Source organism: Mytilus galloprovincialis, chromosome 10 (assembly GCF_965363235.1).
Source record: "Mytilus galloprovincialis chromosome 10, xbMytGall1.hap1.1, whole genome shotgun sequence".
In the NCBI taxonomy this organism is placed as follows: Eukaryota; Metazoa; Mollusca; class Bivalvia; order Mytilida; family Mytilidae; genus Mytilus; species Mytilus galloprovincialis.
In genome coordinates, this window is record NC_134847.1 from 18,752,011 (window position 1) to 18,775,292 (window position 23,282).

The 23,282-nt window shown below is 33.2% G+C and overlaps 1 protein-coding gene across 3 annotated transcripts in view; it reads left to right on the forward strand.

Annotated features, from left to right (window-relative positions):
• Positions 1 to 23,282, forward strand: part of LOC143049968 (furin-like protease kpc-1) — a 47,646-nt gene continuing 24,364 nt past the window's right edge. Inside the window, exons 1-14 of one of the 3 annotated variants that reach the window (XM_076223748.1) lie at positions 1 to 89; positions 882 to 1,107; positions 6,134 to 6,265; positions 8,339 to 8,431; positions 8,615 to 8,740; positions 9,996 to 10,063; positions 12,488 to 12,576; positions 13,975 to 14,156; positions 15,142 to 15,345; positions 17,364 to 17,464; positions 18,371 to 18,489; positions 20,931 to 21,048; positions 22,071 to 22,384; positions 23,037 to 23,114. In XM_076223748.1, coding sequence (XP_076079863.1) covers positions 883 to 1,107; positions 6,134 to 6,265; positions 8,339 to 8,431; positions 8,615 to 8,740; positions 9,996 to 10,063; positions 12,488 to 12,576; positions 13,975 to 14,156; positions 15,142 to 15,345; positions 17,364 to 17,464; positions 18,371 to 18,489; positions 20,931 to 21,048; positions 22,071 to 22,384; positions 23,037 to 23,098 — 1,833 coding nt within the window. In that variant the 5' untranslated portion in view covers positions 1 to 89; position 882 and the 3' untranslated portion in view covers positions 23,099 to 23,114. The remainder of the gene's footprint in view (positions 90 to 881; positions 1,108 to 6,133; positions 6,266 to 8,338; positions 8,432 to 8,614; positions 8,741 to 9,995; positions 10,064 to 12,487; positions 12,577 to 13,974; positions 14,157 to 15,141; positions 15,346 to 17,363; positions 17,465 to 18,370; positions 18,490 to 20,930; positions 21,049 to 22,070; positions 22,385 to 23,036; positions 23,115 to 23,282) is intronic. The other 2 variants (XM_076223749.1, XM_076223750.1) reach the window with 2 other exon arrangements.

Below are 23,282 nucleotides of genomic sequence, written 5' to 3' on the forward strand. Positions count from 1 at the left end.
ACAGATTATACATGTTTTCCTGGTGTTTAAATAAGAAATTTATTGTATAGTTAGAAAAGTTCATTGTGACCTGATGCTTGAAACAAAATGTAAGTACATTCGAAAACTCATGTTATTCTAGTATAGAATTAATAAAAACAGTACGATCTACCTTTGGAATTTAAGTGCAGTTTTGAAAACAATTAAGATATCCTATACGTTTCCCTTTTATTCATATATACATTGGAAGATATGGTATGATTGACAATGAGGCAACTATTCACAAGATGTCAAATGATTTAAATGGACTATCTATATTATATATAGCTTAAAATTTTATGCAATAAAAACTTAGATCAACGCACAGCCTTTAACAATGATCAAAACCCATACCATTGATATAGAATAACTGTCAGGTGAAACAGTTCAATACAGAGAACCAACAAAATGTACAGGCACCTGTTTATTTTTTAAGACTTCTACAAGTATATGGATTTGTCATTTTTGTCGTTGGGTTGCTGTTTCAGTGATTTCATATCCAGGACTCCCGTTATACATAATTGACTTATTACTTTGACAGTATGGCACCATCACTGCTTATTGTCCTGATAATTCTTGTCGTTGGGTTGCTGTTTCAGTATTATATACCCCGTTATACACAATTGACTTATTATTTTGACAGCATGGCATCATCACTGCTGGCACCATCACTGATTATTGTCCTGGTATTCTAGTTTTTGGGTTGCTGCTTCAGTGATATATATCCTGTTATACATAATTGACTTATTACTTGACATCATGGCATCATTACTGCTTATTGTCCTGATAATTCTAGTCGTTGGGTTGCTGTTTCAGTGATATATATATCCCGTTATACATAATTGACTTTTTTACTTTGACAGCATGACATCATTACTGCTTATTGTCCTGATAATTCTTGTCAACGGATTACAAAGCAACCAATTTGAGCTCAATAACGAAGACGATGTAACAAAACCAGAAAGTAGCTTGAATCTCGATCAGAACTCTGAATCAACAGACATAATAATCAAACTTCAACCAGACGGCACTGAAGAAGATATCAAAGATATTTTATCTAGATATCCTAAGTTCAAACTGTCAAAACAGGTAAGGCAAAATGAGTATGTGTTAATTAGAAGAATTGATTTATAAATTCATAAAGTAGTTTTTTTTTCACGGGTTGAATCTATTTAACTTCTTCTACCGCATTCAAATGTTGGTCGAATTTGCTAATTAATTATTATTTACATCATTATTAACATCAATAGTAACAAAAGATATTTTCATTTGACTGTATTAATTGAAAAAATAAGTTTTAGATTTCCTACAATTACTTTACCTCGGTCAGACTAACAGTTTCGTTGAAAAGTAGCACTTTATAACTCTTAGCTAAACATGAGACACATTTAAAAAAAATAATGTCTCAAGTGTCCGTTTTATCTTTTTGTTACTTCTCTGTTTTAGACGGAACGAATTATGATATACCGTTGTCTGACTATCTGTCTGTCGTTTTAAATCTCTGATTTCGTTACGATACATTATACCAGATTCAAGCTAGTGAACAATAAGCCAGCGAACAATAAGCAAGCGAACAATAATAAATACGTGCCAAACTGATCATGCCTAAAAACTGAAGACTTGTATTAACCTTAAACTTTCTTTGAAATCTATCAATCGACACTCATTTTCAGGAGGAAGACGAAATGCTATTTATTCTCTTAAATACAAAGTTGATTAGTTATTCATATATCTAAAACATTTTTTTGACAGCCGGTTATCTCTTATATGATTTTAAAAGTTCTCTTTAGCTAATCCCTTTTCTTTTAAGTGTTATTTTATTAAAGATGGGTTTGCAGTTTTTATAATAATGAAACAATTAATATACATAGTTCATACTGTATACAATTAAATTATCAAGCTTAATATATTTGTTTAAAAATAAAATAAAATAAAACAGATTGGTTAAGGAACGTCACATACAGCACTTTGTTGTCATATGATTTATCAAGTTGAATCAAAAGTTATAACTACACGCAGCTGTCTTACTATTAACTGTTTTTTAATTTTTTGTATTTAGAATTATGTCAAGAAAACCGGTAAATCTTTTAATTTGTTTCGATAGGAATAGGTTTTTTTGTAAGAGTGACACACACATAGAACGAGATATGCTTTTTGTTAATCGTAAGCCTATGGTTGCCTGGATCCACAGGCCCAGGTGGGTAAGGTTACGGAAATTGAAGTCCAAAGTTGGGACAGGGTGACCCAAACACCTCCCAACTTTAATTCATAAAAAAAGTCCCCACAGCAAAGTCTATGTCTACACTAGGTACAATTGATAGGCAGTTATCTAAGTTTGTCTGGACCCAAAGACCCAGATGGGTAAAGTTACGAAATTGTTTTAATTGAAGCATACAGTTGGGGTAAAGTGAAACAACAACCTCCAAAATTTGATTCATTATAAAAGTCCCTACGGCAAAGTTTATGTTCACACAAGAAACACATGATAGGCAATAGCTTTATGTTGCCTGGACCCAGGTGGTTAGAATTACGGATTTTTTTTTTTGAAATCCAAAGTTGGGTAGGGTGACCTCCATTACCTCCAAACTTCAATTCATACAATGTAAAAATAATCCCTACGGCAAAACTGTTGTCCACACTAGGTACAAATGATAGGCAATTGCCTAAGGTTGTTTGGACCCAAAGAACTAGGTGGGTAATTTTTTTTTAGGTCCAAAGTTTGGGTAGGGTGACCCAAACATCCCCCTTCTTTAACTTATTAAAAATTCCCAACGGCACAGCTTTTAATCAAATCAGGTACAAATGATAGACAAATTGTTATGATGGCTTGGCCCACAGACCCATGTGTGAAAGGTTAAGGATTTTTTTTTATTGAGGTCCATGAATTAGTGGTGTACTTCCTTAAGGTAGATTCATGGTATACCGCCTTCTTGGATTGTATTATCGGAGTACACAATCAGTCTAGTTATTTTGCCAAATCTGCAAATTTGTAGACAGATGTGCAATTTTATTGGTTAAACTGTTTATGTATATGAAGAAATCATTTAACATGTTTAATTATGCCTTTATCATATACTTTCTAATTCAAATACACCTACTCTGCTATGATGATAAATTACAAACTGAAGGTATATCATTTGGCACATATTTAAGTCCTTTAAGTAGAGTTCATGTTTAATGTTAAAAGTTAAAGAAAAAGCCTCAAAGTAAACAAATAATATGTTATTTTGTTTTGTTGTATACGTTTAAAGCACACAACTGTTTAATAAGACATGTATGAAAGCAAAAGGGTGTACCCGATTTATTTTATTTAAGATTATTAATTTTTTTTAAATAAAGTTGCACAGGAAAGAAATTCTGGGAACCGATTATACTTAACATAACCATAGGAATGATTTATGACATTTCAATATGCGCACTGTAATATTTTTCTGTCCGTTTGTTTGTTTTAATCGCACATTGTTAGCAATATAATGTGATCTATTATACTTTTAAACAGGGGAGTGGTAAAGCAAGGTTTAAATCACCATTTCTACATAAGAAAATGCCTGTACCAAGTCAGGAATATAATAGTTGTTTACAATTTGTTTTATATGTTTGGGCTTTTGATTTTGCTATTTGAATCTGGACTTTCCGTTTTGAATTTTCCTCGGAGTTTTGTAATTTTACGTTCTATTCATTACTACGCTGGCTTTTTAAAGATTTGATTGACTGCAAACATAGTTAGACATATTCAAATTATCAAGGATTCTCTACCCGAGATAAAGATTGCCTCAGTCGTATTTGGTGTATCCTTTTTGAATATTGTTTATTAATGCTTTAATCTTCATTTTTGCATTGATAGCTCTTTTAAAAAATGTAAATTTAGTTTCAAACTTATAATCATCCCTTAAGCCTCGGTCACACCTTACCGGATAGCTCGAACGGACGCCTAACGGATAACTTTTTTTCAATCCGTTAATGTCCGTTAGACGTCCGTTCTTATCCGTTAGACGTCCGTCCATATCCGTTGCATTCCGTTAAGCGTACGTTTTATCCGTCGACGTCCGTTCTATCCGGTGGAAAATTTTGAGCATGTTCAAAACTTTGAACGGACGCCCAACGGATAAAATGTCCGTTGAACGTCCGTTAGGCGTCCGTTTTGTACGGTACTCGTCCGTTTCGTTTCCGTTTGTATCCGTTACGTGTCCGTTATACATCCGTTGGAGGTCTGGAAGATAAATTCACCAACGGACTTCTACCGGACGTTTAACGGATAAAAAAGATGTTGAACGGATGAGAAACGGACTTCTACCGGACGTATAACGGATAAAACGGATGATGAACGGATCAGAAACGGATAAATGCCAATCGAAAATTTCGCGTCAGAAATACCAATTATTGGTATGTCAGATTTCTTAAGGTTCATGAATTCTTATTATTCATAATCGATCTTAGAGTATAGGCACGTCAACACAATCAAGCAGTTCTTATTCAGGCCAGACACTGCCCTTTGGCGGAATTTTGAAGAACAAACCAAAACCAGTTACACAGAAACATTTTGAATATTTATGAGATTTACATGTATTATTATTGTCACCTTAGATTTTTCCGTATATCTTGTTCATCCGTTTTATCCGGTACGCTTCCGTTATGTGTCCGTTTTATAAATGCGGTACTCGTCCGTTGGATGTACGTTCGACATCCGTTCTGTCCGGTACGTGTCCGTTTCTCGTACGTTACATATCCGGTGTGTGTCCGTTATGCATCCGTTACACGTCCGTTTTATTCGGTCAGTACATCGACTGACTCCCAACGGATAACAATTTTGTCAACGGACAACTTTATTTTCATCCGTTAGGCGTCCGTTCGTGCTATCCGGTAAGGTATGACCGAGGCTTTAATAAACTTCTGATTGTAGAAAAAGTGATCCATGATGAAATTGGCATTGCACATTACCGGAAACAGTAGTATATCGCGGTTCGAAAGTCAAAATTCGATTAAGAAAAAAACTAATCCGGGAAACAAACTAAAACTGAGGGAAACACATCAAATTAAAGAGGAAAACAACAAAACAATAGAAACATCAACGTGCAACAAAAAACCAAACGACAATGCTTCACATATAAAAACGAACCATAAGATAACAATTCTCATTTTCCTGACTTGTTATGGTATGAACAGAAAGTCAAAAACATAAGGGTTTAGTGTAATACGACCAATGACGATCGTTATGTACATGTATAACATAGGCGCAATTGACATCGGTATGTGTATTTAAGAATTGAATGCTTCTTTTAGTAACTTCATCGGGGCGTAAAAGCATCGACCGAAATACATTTTGTATCAAGCCGAAGCGCCTCAATCTAAAAATGTGCACACGGTCAACGCTTTTACAACCCTATGAAGTTAAAAATGGAAGCATTTTTTAAAATACTTGTAATTACATTTTTTGTTTTGAAAACACGATTTTTAAAGTCAAAATTTAATTTGCCTTTGGACTTTATTGTGGGGCCTCGTTTCATCATGAATGATAAATTTTATTGTCCAATGAAGTTGATTAAGGAATAACGCGATATTGCAGTTAGCCAATTAGATAACTTATAATGAAACATACATTCAATGTAATTATAATTATTACGACTAATGGCCACTGTTCAGTATGAGCCATGTGCGTTGACATCGGGTTTGTAAAATACAGATGTATATAAGATTCATCAGATTATTTTTAAAGGGTATGCATTTGTTGTCCACCGATTTGTCTCAAATTCATGTCACCGATTTGACTCAAATTCTCATAATTGATTTATAACATACTAAAACGTATATTCAAATTACAATAAGTCTGCATGAAATAAAGTCGATAGTATGAAAAATGTCTTTTGGCAATTGACATCTTATTGGAGTTCTTTTCCTTTAAAAGTTAATTTCTGCAATTTATTGGTAGTTTTTGTAAATCTTTTTAAAATTTTAGTTTAATTACTGTGTCAAATTAAACCAAACTTGGCCTTAATCCTTATTAAGGTACATGTATCTTTATGATTTTACATGATTTCTAAAACCCGAGTATATACAGTTGAGCAAAACAGACTCTTGAGAGCCTCTAGTGATACAATGTACATGTTGAATATTACAGTTTAAATTTCTCGGAGATACGTACTATAAGTTGTCATTGGACGAGTCCAAGATTCCAAAGCAGTTAGTAGATGGTACAGTAGGACTGAATGAGGATGACAATGATATACTGCGCATGACAAATGAAACAAAGGTATTAACACACATTATACTTTATTTTTTATAGGTACTTTTAATTTAATGAACATCAGCTCATTCAACTGGTCAGTATTTTAGAACCGGGACTGCTTAAAATCATGAAAAGGGGAGTTTAAGTAGATACATGTAGAGTCTATTTGCCTTAAGTTGTAATAACGACGTCTTTTTTTTCCCTTCAAGACTATTATCACTAGTGTTCGTTAAAATGATGCTTATAACCAAGTCTGCATGTAACAACGAAAGGGTAGAACTTAATTTACAGAATTAGACATAGTACATATATAATGTTATCAATTGCAGTCGCATGAACAGAACACGATTTGGAACATGATACGTAGACAATCGCATACACGTGACCTGAAACAACGAGACATCATGGTTTACAGACAATATCGCATTAAGTTGATAGAACGAGACATGGTGCATAGGCAATCAGATTCATTTAAAATTATAGACATGTATATGCGCAAACAATTGGAGTGTCATAATCTGACAGAATGAAACATAGTGCTAGAATATGTCAGTTTTTGAAATGACGAAACGAAACATTAAACGTAGTTTCATGGACTGACAGACAGGGACATGGTGCATAAACAATCGCAGTCTCATGAACTGACAAAACGTGACACTATACGTCGTTTCATGGACTGACAGGCAGAGACATTGTGCATAAACAATTGCAGTCTCATGAACTGACAAAACATGACACTATACGTCGTTTCATGGACTGATAGACAGGGACATTGTGCATAAACAATCGCAGTCTCATGAACTGACAAAACGTGACACTATACGTCGTTTTATGGACTGACAGGCAGGGACATTGTGCATAAACAATCACAGTCTCATGAACTGACAAAACGTGACACTATACGTCGTTTCATGGACTGACAGGCAGGGACATTGTGCATAAACAATCGCAGTCTCATGAACCGACAAAACGTGACACTATACGTCGTTTCAAGGACTGACAGGCAGGGACATTGTGCATAAATAATCGCAGTCTCATGAACTGACAAAACGTGACATTATACGTAGTTCCATGCACTGACATTCAAGGACATTGTGCATAAATAATTGCAGTGTCATAAACTAACAAAACGTTACACTATACGTAATTCAATGCTCTGACATTCAAGGACATGGTGCATAAATAATTGCAGTCTCGTTAACTGACAAAACGTGACACTGTACGAAGTTTCATGCACTGACATTCAAAGACATTGGGCATAAATAATCGCAGTTTCATTAACTGACAAAACGGGACACTATACTAGTTTCGTCGACTGACAGACAATGACATGGTACATAAACAATTGCAGTCTCATGAACTGACAAAACATGACACTATACGTAGTTCAATGCACTGACATTCAAGGACATGGTGCATAAATAATCGCAGTCTCATTAACTGACAAAACGTGACACTATACATAGTTCCATGCACTGACATTCAAGGACATGGTGCATAAAAAATCGCAGTCTCATTAACTGACAAAACGTGACATTATTCGTCTCATTGACTGACAGAGAAGGACATGTTGCATATAAAATCGCAGACTCATTAACTGACAAAACGTGACATTATACGTAGGCCGATATATAACAACAGGTCAGTATATTCCAACAATTCAGTATAGTCCAACAGACCGATATATTCCAACAGGTCAGTATATTCCAATAGTTCAGTATATTCCAACAGCTCAGTATAGTCAAACAGGCCGATATATTCCAACAGTTCAGTATATTCCAACAGTTCAGTATATTCCAACAGTTCAGTATATTCCAACAGACCGATGTATCCCAACAGGTCAGTTTATTCCAAGAGGTTGATATATTCCAGCAGGTTGATTTATCACAACAGGTCAATATATTCCAACATGTTTATTTATCACAACAGGTAGATATATTCCAACAGGTCGGTATATTCCAACAGGCCGATTTAACACAACAGGTCAGCTTATTCCAACTGGCCGATATTTAACAAGTCGATTTACCACAACCTATATGTAGTCAGTTCGTGTGATAAAGATGATTCTATTAAACTTATTTTTGTGTTGCATTTTAGATCGAGTTTCTGGAGATAGACAAGAAGGAATTGAATATGCCTTATGCTGACACCGCAAGTACAGACCCTGAGTTGACTGATTTGTGGCATTTAGTACGTAGTTAATGTTAAAATAGGTTGTCATAATTCTTATGAAGTCTTTTTGTACTTGAAAGACTTGTATATTAATAAACTGCTTTGTGTATAGAATTATTTAATGATAAAAGAATAATAATAATATCTCCTTACGATGTTCATGGATGACTGTACTAGACAGATAATTTTGTTATTTTATAGAACGGTGTAATGAAATACCCCCACAACATTGAAGAGGCTTGGGCCTTAGGTTATACAGGAAAAGGTATTACTGTTGGGGTTATAGATACATTGATGCAAACGGACCATACCGATCTTACTAATATGGTAAGTTAATTCGTTACAAAGCAACAGTAAAATTTGTCTGAATATACATAACGATCTGTCAAATATGGTGAATTAGTTTGTTACCAAGAAACAGTTAGATTTGTCTTAAGATACATATCGATCTGACATATGTGGTGAGTTAGTTCGTTACCAAGGAACATTTATATCTCTCTTAGGGTACTTATCTTTTTGTTTTTTTAATTTCAATTTTTTTGTGTATGTAAATTACGTCAAACTTTATAAAATAGATGTTTTTTTTCTGGTTTTAATTGAAAATTTACGAAAATGGTGTTAATAGAAAAATTAAAACGTTTGTAGTTTTGGGGATAGGCAACAATTTTCAATTTCACTTCTTCTCAACTTAGAAATAAGAAAGTATCAAAAGAAGCAACATAGGTAGAAGTTAGGATAGTTTGTTAAACAAAATAGTAGAGCCCTTATCACGTTACAACCATTAACCTGTATTTAATTTTTTTTTAAAGTATTGCTATTGTAACAACTGTACTGATTATGACCATCAGGTGTCCTCTGATTGGATCTTATCTTATCTTATCTTATCTTATCTTATCCTATCTTAATTTATCTTTATTTATTTGATCTTATCTTATCGTTACTTATTGTATCTATTATTATCTTATCTTATCTAATCTTGTTTTGTCTAATCTTGTCTTGTTTTGTCTTGTCTTGTCTTGTCTTGTCTTGTCTTATCTTATCGTACCTTACTGTATCGTATCCTATATTATGTCATCTTACCTCGTCTTATCTTGTCTTATCTTATCTTATCGTATCTTGTCGTATCATATCTTATGTCATCTTACCTCGTCTTATCTTGTCTCATCTTATCTTATTGTATCTTATCGTATCTTATCTTATCTTATCTTATATTTTCATATCTTGTCTTGTCTTGTCTTGTCCTTTCTTATAGTTACTGTACTTATGGTATCTTATCTGATCTTATATTATCTTATGTCATTTTACCTCGTCTTATCTTGTCTTGTCTTATCTTATCGTAACTTACTGTATCGTATCCTATCTTATGTCATCTTACCTCGTCTTATCTTGTCTTACCTTATCTTACCGTATCTTAGCGTATCATATCTTATCTTATCTTATCTTATCTTATCTTATCTCATCTTATCTTATCTTATCTTATCTTATCTTATATTTTCATATCTTGTCTTGTCTTGTCTTGTCTTGTCTTGTCATATTTGTTTCTAATCTTTTTTTTTTAACATTTTGAAAATTTTTTTTGTAGAATGAATCAGGTTCATATGATTATTACAACGATGACGACGACCCTAACCCTTCGGATCCAACTATGTAGTAAGATGATAAATACATATACATAAGTCATGTCGAAGAAAGAAATCAGCTAAACAAAAACAAAAACAAGCCTTGTTTTAAAAAAAACTTTACAGTACCTCTTATGGTTAGGATCAAAGGGAGTTACTGCTTAAAGGATATAAAGGGCAACAAATAATTAATTTACAGAAAGACATAAGAATAAAATAAGATAATAATGATGACTCTTATCTGGACCCTCTTTAAGGGAAAAGTAAAAAAAGGGGGGACGATACTAATGTGAATTTAAGAAAAAAGAAACAAAAGTAACACAAGACTGACTAGTCCATAGGTAACACGACAAGGACAGACAACTCCAGGGGTAATATAACAGGGCCAGACAACTCTATGGTTAAAACGACAGCTAATAGATAGTAAAACAAAATATTCAGTATTATAAATTAAATCATACAGAGCTGAGAGTGTGATAGTCCAGATTATTAACCTTCAAAAAACATTGTCAATCTTGGCTACGACTCCAGTTGACAAGTTTTCCCGGGGTAACAATCTGTTTCTCCCCCTTTCAGTTATGTGCTATGTAAGAGCGATCTACAGATTAGCATCAAGAAAAAAATAAAAATAAGGAGACGATGTATGAATGCCAATGGCACAACTATTCGTCAAAGTTCAAATGAAACGGGTGTAGGCAAATATTGGCAACCATACGTTCTTCAACAATGAGAAAACCCGTACCGTATAGTGGCTATAAAAGGCCTCGACATGAAAAAAATGAAGCAAAAAAATTGAGAAAACTAACAGCTAAATTTATAACAAAACAATTCACGAGAAACAAATATGACAGCCAGGAACCAACGACAACCTCTGAACTGCAGGCTCCTGAATTGGGACAGACATATAAATAATGTGACTTTAGTAATCTTTTTAAAGCCAAATTTGAACCAATATAGTCATAAAGAATAAGCTAGGAGTTTCATGCTTACAAACATGTTATGTGGAGTTGCTTATGAAGTACAAATTCTTGTTGTAATAAAAAGTAAATAAACAAATACACTTTAATGGTAATTTCTAATTAGATTAGATAAGGTAAAAGTTTAAAGTTCGACAATTACAGTTCAACTGAATAAATAAAATAAATAAATAATCTTTATTTCAAGAGGATGATCCCATTAGTTAAAACTAATCTTCCTGAGAGTCCTCAAAATTATAATAACATATTTATAAGTACATTTAAGGAATGACTGTAATTTTTTTTCTGTCTATGAAGAAACAACACAAAAAACCTGGTGCACAATAAATAACGCGCGTAGCGGATTATTTAACAGTGTGCACCACATTTTCTATGTTAGTTCGAATAGACAGAAAAAATATTACAGTCATTTTTTATAATTTAATTCTAAATTTTATTTTAAACCGTAGAAAACCATGAAAAAACGTTGATGACGTCACGGTCACATGACTAAATTATGTCTATGGGCTCATAACAAAATAGCGTCAGCCAATCAGAAGACTGACAACCCCATAATAAAAAGAAATACTGTGAAAGTACTTTAATTCGTGGGTATCAATTTTCGTGGTTTGAGCAATATTTACATGTTCGTGGGTTTTTAAATTCGTGGATTTTAGTTTTCTGAAAAATAATTAAAAATCAAAGCCTTTAGAAACGAAGGTTACAAATAGTTTGGATTGAAGAAAATTGCAAAGTAAACATTGACTGTGTAAATCGTAGTGATAACACTAATTAACCCATAAAGTGATTAACAGATTAAAGACCATCAAAGGTGTTAATTAATAAACATGTCACCCAAAGAAAACAGTAACATAAACAAATGCTATAAACGTATCTTGAATTGTCAAATACTTCTTATCAAAATCAAGCCCAGCATGAAATTATTGTTTCCCTTATGTACGAGAACTATAAGAATATATAATGAACACTTTATCATACTGGCATATCAATACCGGAAATCTGACTTTATCGATCAAAAATATTTTTTATGAGAATTAAAAGATCAAAAGTTGTACAGTTTAGGTTATTAAAGATTAAATAGGTATAATCCTGCATGCGGTTGTAGTTCTGTGACTTCTATTAAAGTATTATCAGATTTGGCGTTATTCAATATATTCTCTAGATCATATCAGTAGTGAAACCTACCGATGGGGATCGTTCCATGTCTTTATTTGGTTGTTTTATTTCGTTGGGCACTTAAATTCGTGGATAAAGTCATCCACGAAAACCACGAAAATTGGTACCCCACGAATAAAAGTACTTTCACAGTACATAGAAAACTAAAGATTGAACAGGATCTCTGTAGATTCTGAACTGCGATGCTGCACCTCATTTAATACAAGTTGTTCATGTTATTACATAATACAACTTCGATGCTTCATTCAATTCTAACTCTAGATTGGTGACGCATGACTAAATGATGTTGTGTATTTTTTCAGTCACGGAACATCGGTTGCGGGTGTAATAGGTGCAACGAAGGGGAATGACTTTTGTGCTGTTGGTGTTGCATATAATGCCACACTAATAGGTAAGCATACTTGAGATTTATTTTGACTATCATCTATCTAAATTACTTTTCGTAATAGTTACTTAGTAACATTAAAATATATTCTCAATGAAAGTCATGTATAATTTGTCATTGAGCGTTGATCGTATATCTATCCATCATTGCGGTGTAAATTTTAAATCTATTAAATTTTAGTAGTTCGTTTGTAATTGTAAATGATAAAAAAAAACATTTTGTGGTAGAGCGTCACATGTTGACCGGCCATGCATTAAATACACAGTTTATACAAGGGTAATCGTTCTTGACATCACAATAGTAGTTTGAGATTTTGCAAGTACCTTAACTCTTATGTGCAGGCTCTTTAATCAGTTTTTTTTTTATTTGCTAAAGTTTTTGTCCAAAATATAAAAAATATAAAATATATAAAGGGAAAACATTGTTTATTTTTTATGCACGCTTAAGTTGTTTTTGTTGTCAATTTCGAAAAAAAAACAAGTCACCAACCTTGTTCCTCCAGAACTGTACTGACTCACAATTTGTTATTAAATAGGTTTTTACTTATCATGATTTATATTATATTATAACAAGTTTGGACACATATCAGTGTGGATAATATGTTTGAATGTTTGACATTGTTTTCTGACAAAAAGAGTTCTCTGGTAGTATATGTCAGTATGATATTGTTCTATTTTATGTCATTATGATATATTTCTATTATGAATTACAAAATACGTTGAACCATAAACGTCAAAATCATTTAATCGCGTATTGGAATTAACTATTTGTGGATTCTTATAAATTCTATATATAACTTTTGGACTGTTTTCAATCTCGGTCTATTTCTGACAGATATTCTTACATATTTTTGATTTTTTAACCCTATATGCTAACATTGCCTATGTAAAATTTAAAATTGTTTGTATGCACATTGAACGACAAAATAAAATTGTCTGACGTCAGACACACAAATCAATGAATGTGTTTGTAAATAGATGTTTTAGTGTTGTGTTAAATTGTTCCTTTTAAAATTGTTATACGATGATGACTGATGTACCCATATTTTGACTATTTTATTTATTGTGTCTGTTTAGTTAACGCATCAATGTAAATGTAACGGAATTTGATGAGACTGTCATCAAAGTGAGAGGGTTAGCGCTATAAAACCAGATTTGATCCACCATTTTCTACATTTCAAAATGCCTCTACCACGTCAGGAATATGACAGTTCTTGTCCTTTCGTTTTTGATGCGTTTTGTTATTTGATTTTGCCATGTGATTATGGACTTTCCGAATTGATTTTCCTCTTAGTTCAGTATTTTTGTGATTTTACTTCTTATAACTAAGAAATAAGGGCTATGGTGATGTCTTTTTTATTGATTTTATTTAGTTTCAAATTTACATTCTTTAAATATTTTTCAGCTATTGGATTACTAGGCTTGAATAGCGGTAATCGTTTAACAGAGTCGCAACAAGCCCAGGCAATATCTCATATGTCCGATACAATTGATATTTACTGCAATAGCTACGGCCCAACTGGAAAATATAGTTACTCAACATTAGGTTCATTGCGCCGAACAGCCTATGAAAACAATGCAAAATATGTAAGTTAATTCATATCTTTTATGTTTGATACAGGGGCGGATCCAGAAACTTTCATAAATGGAGGTCCACTGACTGGCTAAGAGGGGACCCCCATTTATGAAAGTTTCTCCAACAAAAGGGGGCAGGCCTCCTAAAAAACCCTCTAAATCCGCCTGTCTGATACAATTGACATTTACTGTATTAATTTCAGGGACTAATTTTCGGTTCTCCCGTTATATTATTTTCGAGAATGGTCTTGAGAAACTATGATACTCCGACGGAAGGGGACGGTAAATGGCTGGTCCGTGTTAAGATAGAGCAATTACTTTTGCACGTAAAAGACACCCTTGTTGATTATGAAAAAGAGCAGGCTAATGCCGCTACAATGCATCTCTCGCACCCGCAAAGTGGAAAGGAATTGTTATAAATTGTAATAACTTGTTTCCAAATTCATTATAAATAGATATGTTTGAATTAAACTAAGGTAAATTAAATGCATAATACTGATTACACGCGTTTAGAATAACACCTAACATCAGAATAAAGAAGCGACTGCTTAAAAGGACCAAAGCATACTAAAATTTGTTATTTTCGTTATTATCGTATTCTAGAATGGTCATGTTGGAAGTGTAAAATTTTAAAACGGAAAATAAAAAAATTGTTTTGCTTTCATGATCGATGGTCTTGATTTTACATCGATACAGATAAGACATAATTAGTACAAACAAAACACAACACATACCGGAGTAAACTCAATTCCTACTGAACTAGTGATACAGTAAGGACAATTGAAGAACTAACTTAGAAATTCAATTTCAAAGGCAAAAACTAAAAGTTAGTTACTAGTAATTGAATTGAGTGTTGAAGATCGTCAACGATATCGTACCTGGTGATCCGTGTGATAACATCATACACCTTTATCGTTCTATGATAAACACAGTATTTTCTTTTCTTATTCCAGGGGAGCAAGCAATATTTGATATATAAGTATTTTTCTTATTCCAGGGCAGACAAGGCAAAGGTAACATATATGTTTTTTCAGCAGGAAATGGTGGCTCCATTGCAACACCCAATACCAAGTCCCATCATAACACGATTTATACTATCGGTATACAAAGCGTTGGATACGACTCCGTTGCTAGGTATGGAGAAATAGGATCCTCGATAATGGCCAGTGCTTATGGAGGAAGCGTTTTTGACAGATTAATGGTAAATATAAAATACAAAGGCAGTACTAGTTTTCTGTGTAAAACATTGTTTAATTTGATATTTTTCAATAGAAATAATATAAACTTTGAAACATGCTACGCGTACGATAGTCGATGTTGTATTTCTCACTGTCAGGAATACGATTACTTTTGTCTTATCACACGCTCAATCTTTTTTTTCCAATAGAAATAATATAAACTTTGGAACATGCTACGCGTACGATAGTCGATGTTGTATTTCTCACTGTCAGGAATACGATTATTTTTGTCTTATCACACGCTCAATTTAAAAAAAAAATCAAAAGTGACGATATCAAAAAAAGAAACAGACAGGTAATGAGCTATTTGAACGAAATGAAAATATAAAAAAAAATACCAAATTCATCATAGGTAACTTTGCATGAGGGAGTAAAAATTTTAGTTTCTGAATAGCTCTTTATTTGTCAAAAGTTAACTTAAGAAGTATAACTATAAAACATGTCATTGCCTAAGAAGTATAATTATAAAACATGTCATTGCCTAAGAAGTATAATTATAAAACATGTCATTGCCTAAGAAGTATAATTATAAAACAAGTCATTGCCTAAGAAGTATAATTATAAAACATGTCATTGCCTAAGAAGTATAATTATAAAACATGTCATTGCCTAAGAAGTATAATTATAAAACATGTCATTGCCTAAGAAGTATAATTATAAAACATGTCATTGCCTAAGAAGTATAATTATAAAACAAGTCATTGCCTAAGAAGTATAATTATAAAACATGTCATTGCCTAAGAAGTATAATTATAAAACATGTCATTGCCTAAGAAGTATAATTATAAAACATGTCATTGCCTAAGAAGTATAATTATAAAACATGTCATTGCCTAAGAAGTATAATTATAAAACATGTCATTGCCTAAGAAGTATAATTATAAAACATGTCATTGCCTACAAAAGAGAGGCGAAAGATAACAATGGGACATTTAAGGAGGTAGACCTAGGTTAAGGGAAATAACTCTTAAAATCATCAGTACGTTTATGTCAACCATTTTCAAAAACATATTCTAAGCTTCTAGGTTACATAGACTATTTTCAATCTGTTTCAGGTAAATGCTTAAAATACATTGATGAAACTTGACTTTTACAAACGCATAACTGATTTAAAGAGTTATCTCCCTGAACCAAGGTCTACCCCCTTAAACTCAATAGTCTAAAACAAGGTCAAAATGTCATGACAAAAAAAACCGGGAAACGATCATAAGACAAACTACAGTATACAAAACACAACCCAGAAAACTGAAGACTGAGCAACATGAACCCTACCAGAAATCGAGGTTTATATCAAATGTATGAATCTACTTATCTAATATAGTTTGGAAAGGTAGCACACACTACAGAACAGATTTTTTTAAACGGGAAAAACCGTTAACTGCAAAATTTTAACCTCTGTGCAAAACTCATAAAGCATCTCTGATACTCAAAATAAAATATGATGTTTAGTTTAAATACATTTATCTATAGTGGATTGGGAAACAAGTTATTGCAACTTATATTAATTCCTTTCCACTTTGCGGGTGCGGGTGCTGGATTGTAGCGGCATTAGCTTGCTCTTTTTCGAAATCTGCAAGGGTGTCTTTTACGTGCAAGAGATATGGCTCACTCATAACACGGATCAGCCATTTTTTGTCCTCTTCCGATGGACTATCATCGTTTCACAAAGACCATACTCGCAAATGGTGTCAAGGGAGAGCCGAAAATTCTGTCCCTGCAATTTTCATCCCGGAACAGGAATTAAAGCGTAACATGATGTAATGTATGAAAACCAGAATGAGACTGATGCAGTGACAGGCCATCTTCTCCTGCGTTCAGTCCATCAGAATTTAAACTCAGTCAGATATTTCAAGAGAAGGAATATGTTAAAATTAATAGGAATATCTTAAAATTGATGAATTTACCGATCAGATAATCATACACGCCGTACCATTCAAAAGTTAAACCTTATTTTTAACGAGATGTATTTTAACTTTTACAGACTTCAACTACTACAAACTCGGGATGTAGAGGTGGTTTATCAGGCACTTCTTTTTCTGCTCCAATTGCAGTAGGAATCATCGCACTGGCTTTAGAGGCAAAGTAAGTTAAAAGACAATTTTAAGAACTTTTAAGAGAAAAAAATCAAAATATGATATGGATCCGGAATATGGCAGTTGTTATCTTCAGTCCGTTCTATGTATGTTAGCGTTTCCTTTTGTTGAACTTTAGGTTTCTGCTGTCCTGTTTTTATTTATTATAGCTGATGTGTTTTCTTCGATTTTAGTTTATTACCGGATTTGTTTTTGTTAATCGAATTATGACTATTAGACAGTGGTGCACTACCGTTTCCCTTTTTTGTTGTGATAATTTTGACTGCACTACCACCGGTCAAATCAATGGGTTTAATGCAGCGAGAAACTCCCGCTTTCGGAGGCGTTCTTCAGCTGGCCCCTACAAAAATATGTTATTCTAGTTCAATAAAATTGGACGTCAAACTAAACTCCGAATTATACACAAGAAATTAAAATTAGAAATCATACAAAACTAACAGAAGCCACAGGCTCCTGACTTTGGACAGGCGCAAAAATGCGGTGGAGTTAAAAAATGTTTTTATACCTCCTGTCAATGTAGAAAAAACACACGACAAAACGCACAGTAAAAACTTAGTTTAAGAGAAGTCCGAGTCCGATCTCAGAAGAGGTAACAAGAGAAAATAAACAAAATGACAATAACGCATAAATAACAACAGACTACTAGCAGTTACTGACAAGCAAGCTCAACTTAACTGATTGAAAATTATGACTTCAATCATAATCATATCATGACTATGAATATCAGCCTCAATCCCTCCCGTTGGGGGTTAAGTATTATACCATCATAAAATATATGAGAAGAACATAACCCATGCCAACAACTGGTTTTAAAATAAATGTGTTTAATTCTGATGCAAAGACCCTATAAATGAGTCATGTTAAATCCTGATTCATTAAATCTTCCACTTTCTAGCAATGCACTGACCTGGAGAGATGTTCAGCATTTAATAGTTAGAACTTCTAAACCATACGGATTCAAGGATACCTTTGATATTGAGAACAAATGGCAACGTAATGGAGCAGGCTTGAGGGGTTTGTAGCTCTTATAAATAGTTATCAAAGGTACCAGGTTTTTATAGCCAATAGATATAGGAAGATGTGGTGTGAGTGCCAATGAGACAACTCTCCATCCAAATAACAATTTAAAAAAGTAAACCATTATAGGTCACTGTACGGCCTTCAACACGGAGCCTTGGCTCACATTGAACAACAAGCTATAAGGGGCCATAAAATTACTAGTGTAAAACAATTCAAACGGGAAAACCAACGGTTTAATCTATATAAAAAAATAGAGAAACGAGAAACGAGAAACACGTATAAATTACATAAACAAACGACAACTACTGTACATCAGATTCCTGGATTAGGATAGGTGCAAACATTTGCAGCGGGATTAAACGTTTTAATGGATCCAAACGTTCTCCCTTTTTCTGAAACAATAGCATAACATCACAACATAGAAAAAAATAACTGTTTAGTGTCTATAGATATCAGCTGTATTTCGAAGAGGCTAAGAGACAGGTGTAATGCGAGCTTTAAAGCGATATCTGTATAGTATACAGGTACATCATAGAGATATCCGTATAGTATACAGGTACATCATAGAGATATCTGTATAGTATACAGGTACATCATTGAGATATCTGTATAGTATACAGGTACATCATTGAGATATCTGTATAGTATACAGGTACATCATAGAGATATCTGTATAGTATACAGGTACATCATAGAGATATCCGTATAGTATACAGGTACATCATTGAGATATCTGTATAGTATGCAGGTACATCATTGAGATATCTGTATAGTATACAGGTACATCATAGAGATATCTGTATAGTAAACAGGTACATCGTACAGATATTCGTATAGTATACAGGTACATCGTAGAGATATCCGTATAGTATACAGGTACATCGTACAGATATCCGTATAGTATACAGGTACATCATAGAGATATCTGTATAGTAAACAGGTACATCGTACAGATATTCGTATAGTATACAGGTACATCATAGAGATATCCGTATAGTATACAGGTACATCGTACAGATATTCGTATAGTATACAGGTACATCGTAGAGATATCCGTATAGTATACAGGTACATCGTACAGATATCCGTATAGTATACAGGTACATCATAGAGATATCTGTATAGTATACAGATACATCATAGAGATATCTGTATAGTATACAGGTACATCGTAGAGATATCCGTATAGTATACAGGTACATCATAGAGATATCTGTATAGTATACAGGTACATCATAGAGATATCTGTATAGTATACAGGTACATCATAGAGATATCTGTATAGTATACAGGTACATCATAGAGATATCTGTATAGTATACAGGTACATCATAGAGATATCTGTAGGACTGTATCTATACAGTAAAACACACAATTGCAGGATAAAATTTGAAACGTCAGACGCGCGTTTCGTCTACATAAGACTCATCAGTGACGCTCAAAGTCTTTTTCTTTCTTATTGTATCACTTAATGCATGCATAACATTTTTATATCATGTTATGTTTACTAAAATGTAGTGGTGAAATAGGTAATATGTAATGAAATAATTAGTCATATGTGATGATAGATTCATTATTTTATCGTTAAATTATTCTTGTTGATTACTGGTTAGCTCACTGTTTCGTGGAATAAAAATCTGAATGTCGCAGTACTATCACTTTTATGACATAGTATGTGCGTTATATGTAGTTGAATATTTTATGCTATACAACTTTGTTCTTTATTTTGTTTTATAACAATTTTTGATTCGAGCGTCACTGAGGAGTCTTTTGAAGACGAAATGCGCGTCTGGCGTTAATAAAAAAATGTCAATCCTGGTATCTATGATGAGTTTATTTACTTATACAGTATACTAATAAAGTTTTTTTTTGATTGACTCAATTCGGTCGTACTTTATTTGGCCTTTTTAACTTTTTTGGATTAGAGCGTCACTGATGAGTCTTTTGTAGACGAAACGCGCGTCTGGCATATATATTAAATTGAGTCCTGGTATCTATGATGAGTTTATTTTCTCTAAAACTGAATTAGGTCTGAAGAACTTGTTAGTAAGTTTGAGAGTTAAAGAGTGTTTAATAGTTTAAAATAATTCTATAAACTATAATGAGAAAAGCAAATACTAGTATAATATACCACAATAAACGGCATCCGCTCAATTACGGATTCCTGACTTAGGATAGACACATATAGAATGTAATGAACGACGTATTTATGTTGTTTTTTCTAGTATCAAACCATCCCCCAAACCTGACATGTCAATGTGTCAACGCTTGCACCAAGTCATGAATATCGCCGTTGTTTTCATTTGTTCAATTGATTGATAGTGTTTGATTTAGTCAGTTTTTGTGGACTTTCCCTGTTTTTGTGTTGCAATGACTACATCAATAATAGATGAATTTAAAATTGTATTTATCATGATTAAACTTTTTTTAATTAGTTCATCACAAAATGGGCTTCGGTTTAATGAATGCTGAGGCTATGGTTAAGGGGGCAATAAAGTGGAAAACTGTTCCAGAACAACTAACTTGGCAATCACAAGTCAGCAGCCCAAACATGTAAGTAAAAGTTACAGGAGTTTAAACTAGCGTCGTGTAAGTAAAAGTTTCAGGACTATAGGTTGCATTTCTGTAAATATTGACAATGCAATTTCTCATAGGAACTCCTTTACGGCTAAAACTGTACCACTTTTAATATGAAGTTTTGAAAAAAATCAAAATATAGGGCTGTGCGGCATATTTTCAACGTTTATATGCCCTGAACTTCTCAGAGTTTAAACTAACACTAATTTTCTTAACTATCCCTACCTTGAATGAAAGGTTACCACAGATTTAAATGTAAACAATATGCACATGTATATTTATTGGTAACATTCCCAAGTTATTTCTTTGTGTGATGGAACACAAAGAGCATAACTGGAAACCAGTATGTAAACAAAATTAATTTTCTATGAATATTCAAGATCTCCCTAAAAGAGGCGTGTTTTGAGAAACAGCTGTATTTTACAAAGTGAAACCTTTAAACTTAACATCGTGTGATTACTATCACATTATATAATGTGCCCCACTCCCAAATTTCTTATTGTTGGTAAATTGAATATAAAGATGTAAGCTCGATTCCCGTAGTTTTTTTTACTTATATTTAGAAAGTTATGATTGCATACAATGTGTGGGCTTGTAGAGCAATTCGATGTGCAATTTTATTATTGAAAAGAAAAAAAAAAACTATACCTAAAATAAAAAGTATTTGCATAGAAAACTAAACAATGAGCAACACGAACCCCACCAAAACTGGAGGTGGTCTCGAGTGCTCTAAATGCTTCGTACATGTGGCATCCGTTGTACTGCTGTTGTTTGTAAAAAACCCGATCATAAGTTTACCTCAATAGGTCACATTCGGTTAAAAGGGGACAGAATTGTTGTTACGACAAATGGAACATATTCGTTGTAATCTGAAACAGATATTCCAAATTTATCAATTGCCAATTTGTGATATTGGTACAGCGAAATTATACTTGTAATGATTTGTTTGAATTGATATGAAAATCACAGTATATGATAAATGTTCACTCTACTTGTAGGACACTAGAGGAAAGATCAAAAGCCAAAAATAAAATTGACGTCTCCCGTGACGATTGTCCAATCCGTCATTTAGAACATGTAATGGCTACAGTGAGCTTTGATTACTCACGCTGTAGAGGAGCAGTTGAAGTATACCTAATTTCTCCCAGTGGGACCAAAGTAGTTTTGCTTCCTAAACGATACACCGACGCGTTCTATACACACTCAACACCAGGCACCTTTACTTGGACTTACAAAGTTGTTCATTTATGGGGAGAAAATCCTATAGGAAAGTGGAAAGTTTTACTTAAAGTAGACAGCATGATTGTCAGTGGTATGTATCATTTGATTATTAAAACAATATCATAGGCGACATCTGTTGTTAGAAATTAAAATATCATACAAACGTTTAGATTCACAAACTTGATTAATTGCTAAATAGAATCGTTCATTTGAGCTTTTGAATTGTTATTATCAAGAACTTTCAAGAAGTAAAATAATGAATATACCGACTCCTTGGAAAATCCATATCGGAAAGTCCGTTATCAAATGACAAAATGAAAAGCTTAAACACATCAAACGAATGGACAACAACTGTCATATTACTGACTTGATATAGACATTTGTTTGTGTTAAAACGGTGCCTTAAACCTATTTTTATAGCTAATTTAACCTCTCACTTTCCATATTATTGACAACCCTGTGTGAACAAAACCAAATGCTCGACAATTTCAACTAATGGAACGTTCGTAAATATCTGGTTAAATGCTGATTGTGTATCGCCATTTGTGAAGAAAATGGTGTGGTAAACTTAGAATTACAACTTCCAACAAAAGTATTTTTATTTGTTTAAGATACACTTAAATGATAATCATTCCTTAGATGCAGGAACAACACACATTCACTCTGTACAGCGATATGTAAAAGTCATGATCCATCTAATTACCAACTTACAAACTTGTATTTAACATATTAGTCTTTTTCAGTGGAACTAAAGGAGTGGTATCTTACTCTCTATGGAACATCATCAAATCCGATAAAAGGATAAAAACCTCTCAGTCAAGGTAAAACTATTTTACTTTCTATATGGAAAATCATCAATTCCAATCAAAGTATAAACACATGTTTATCAAGGTAAAACTATCGTCGCAAGTATTAGTCTACTTAACATGTACCTTACATGTGTGGTGTTAGTAAAAGACATAGTATGCTTCAGAGATATTTTGTTATCT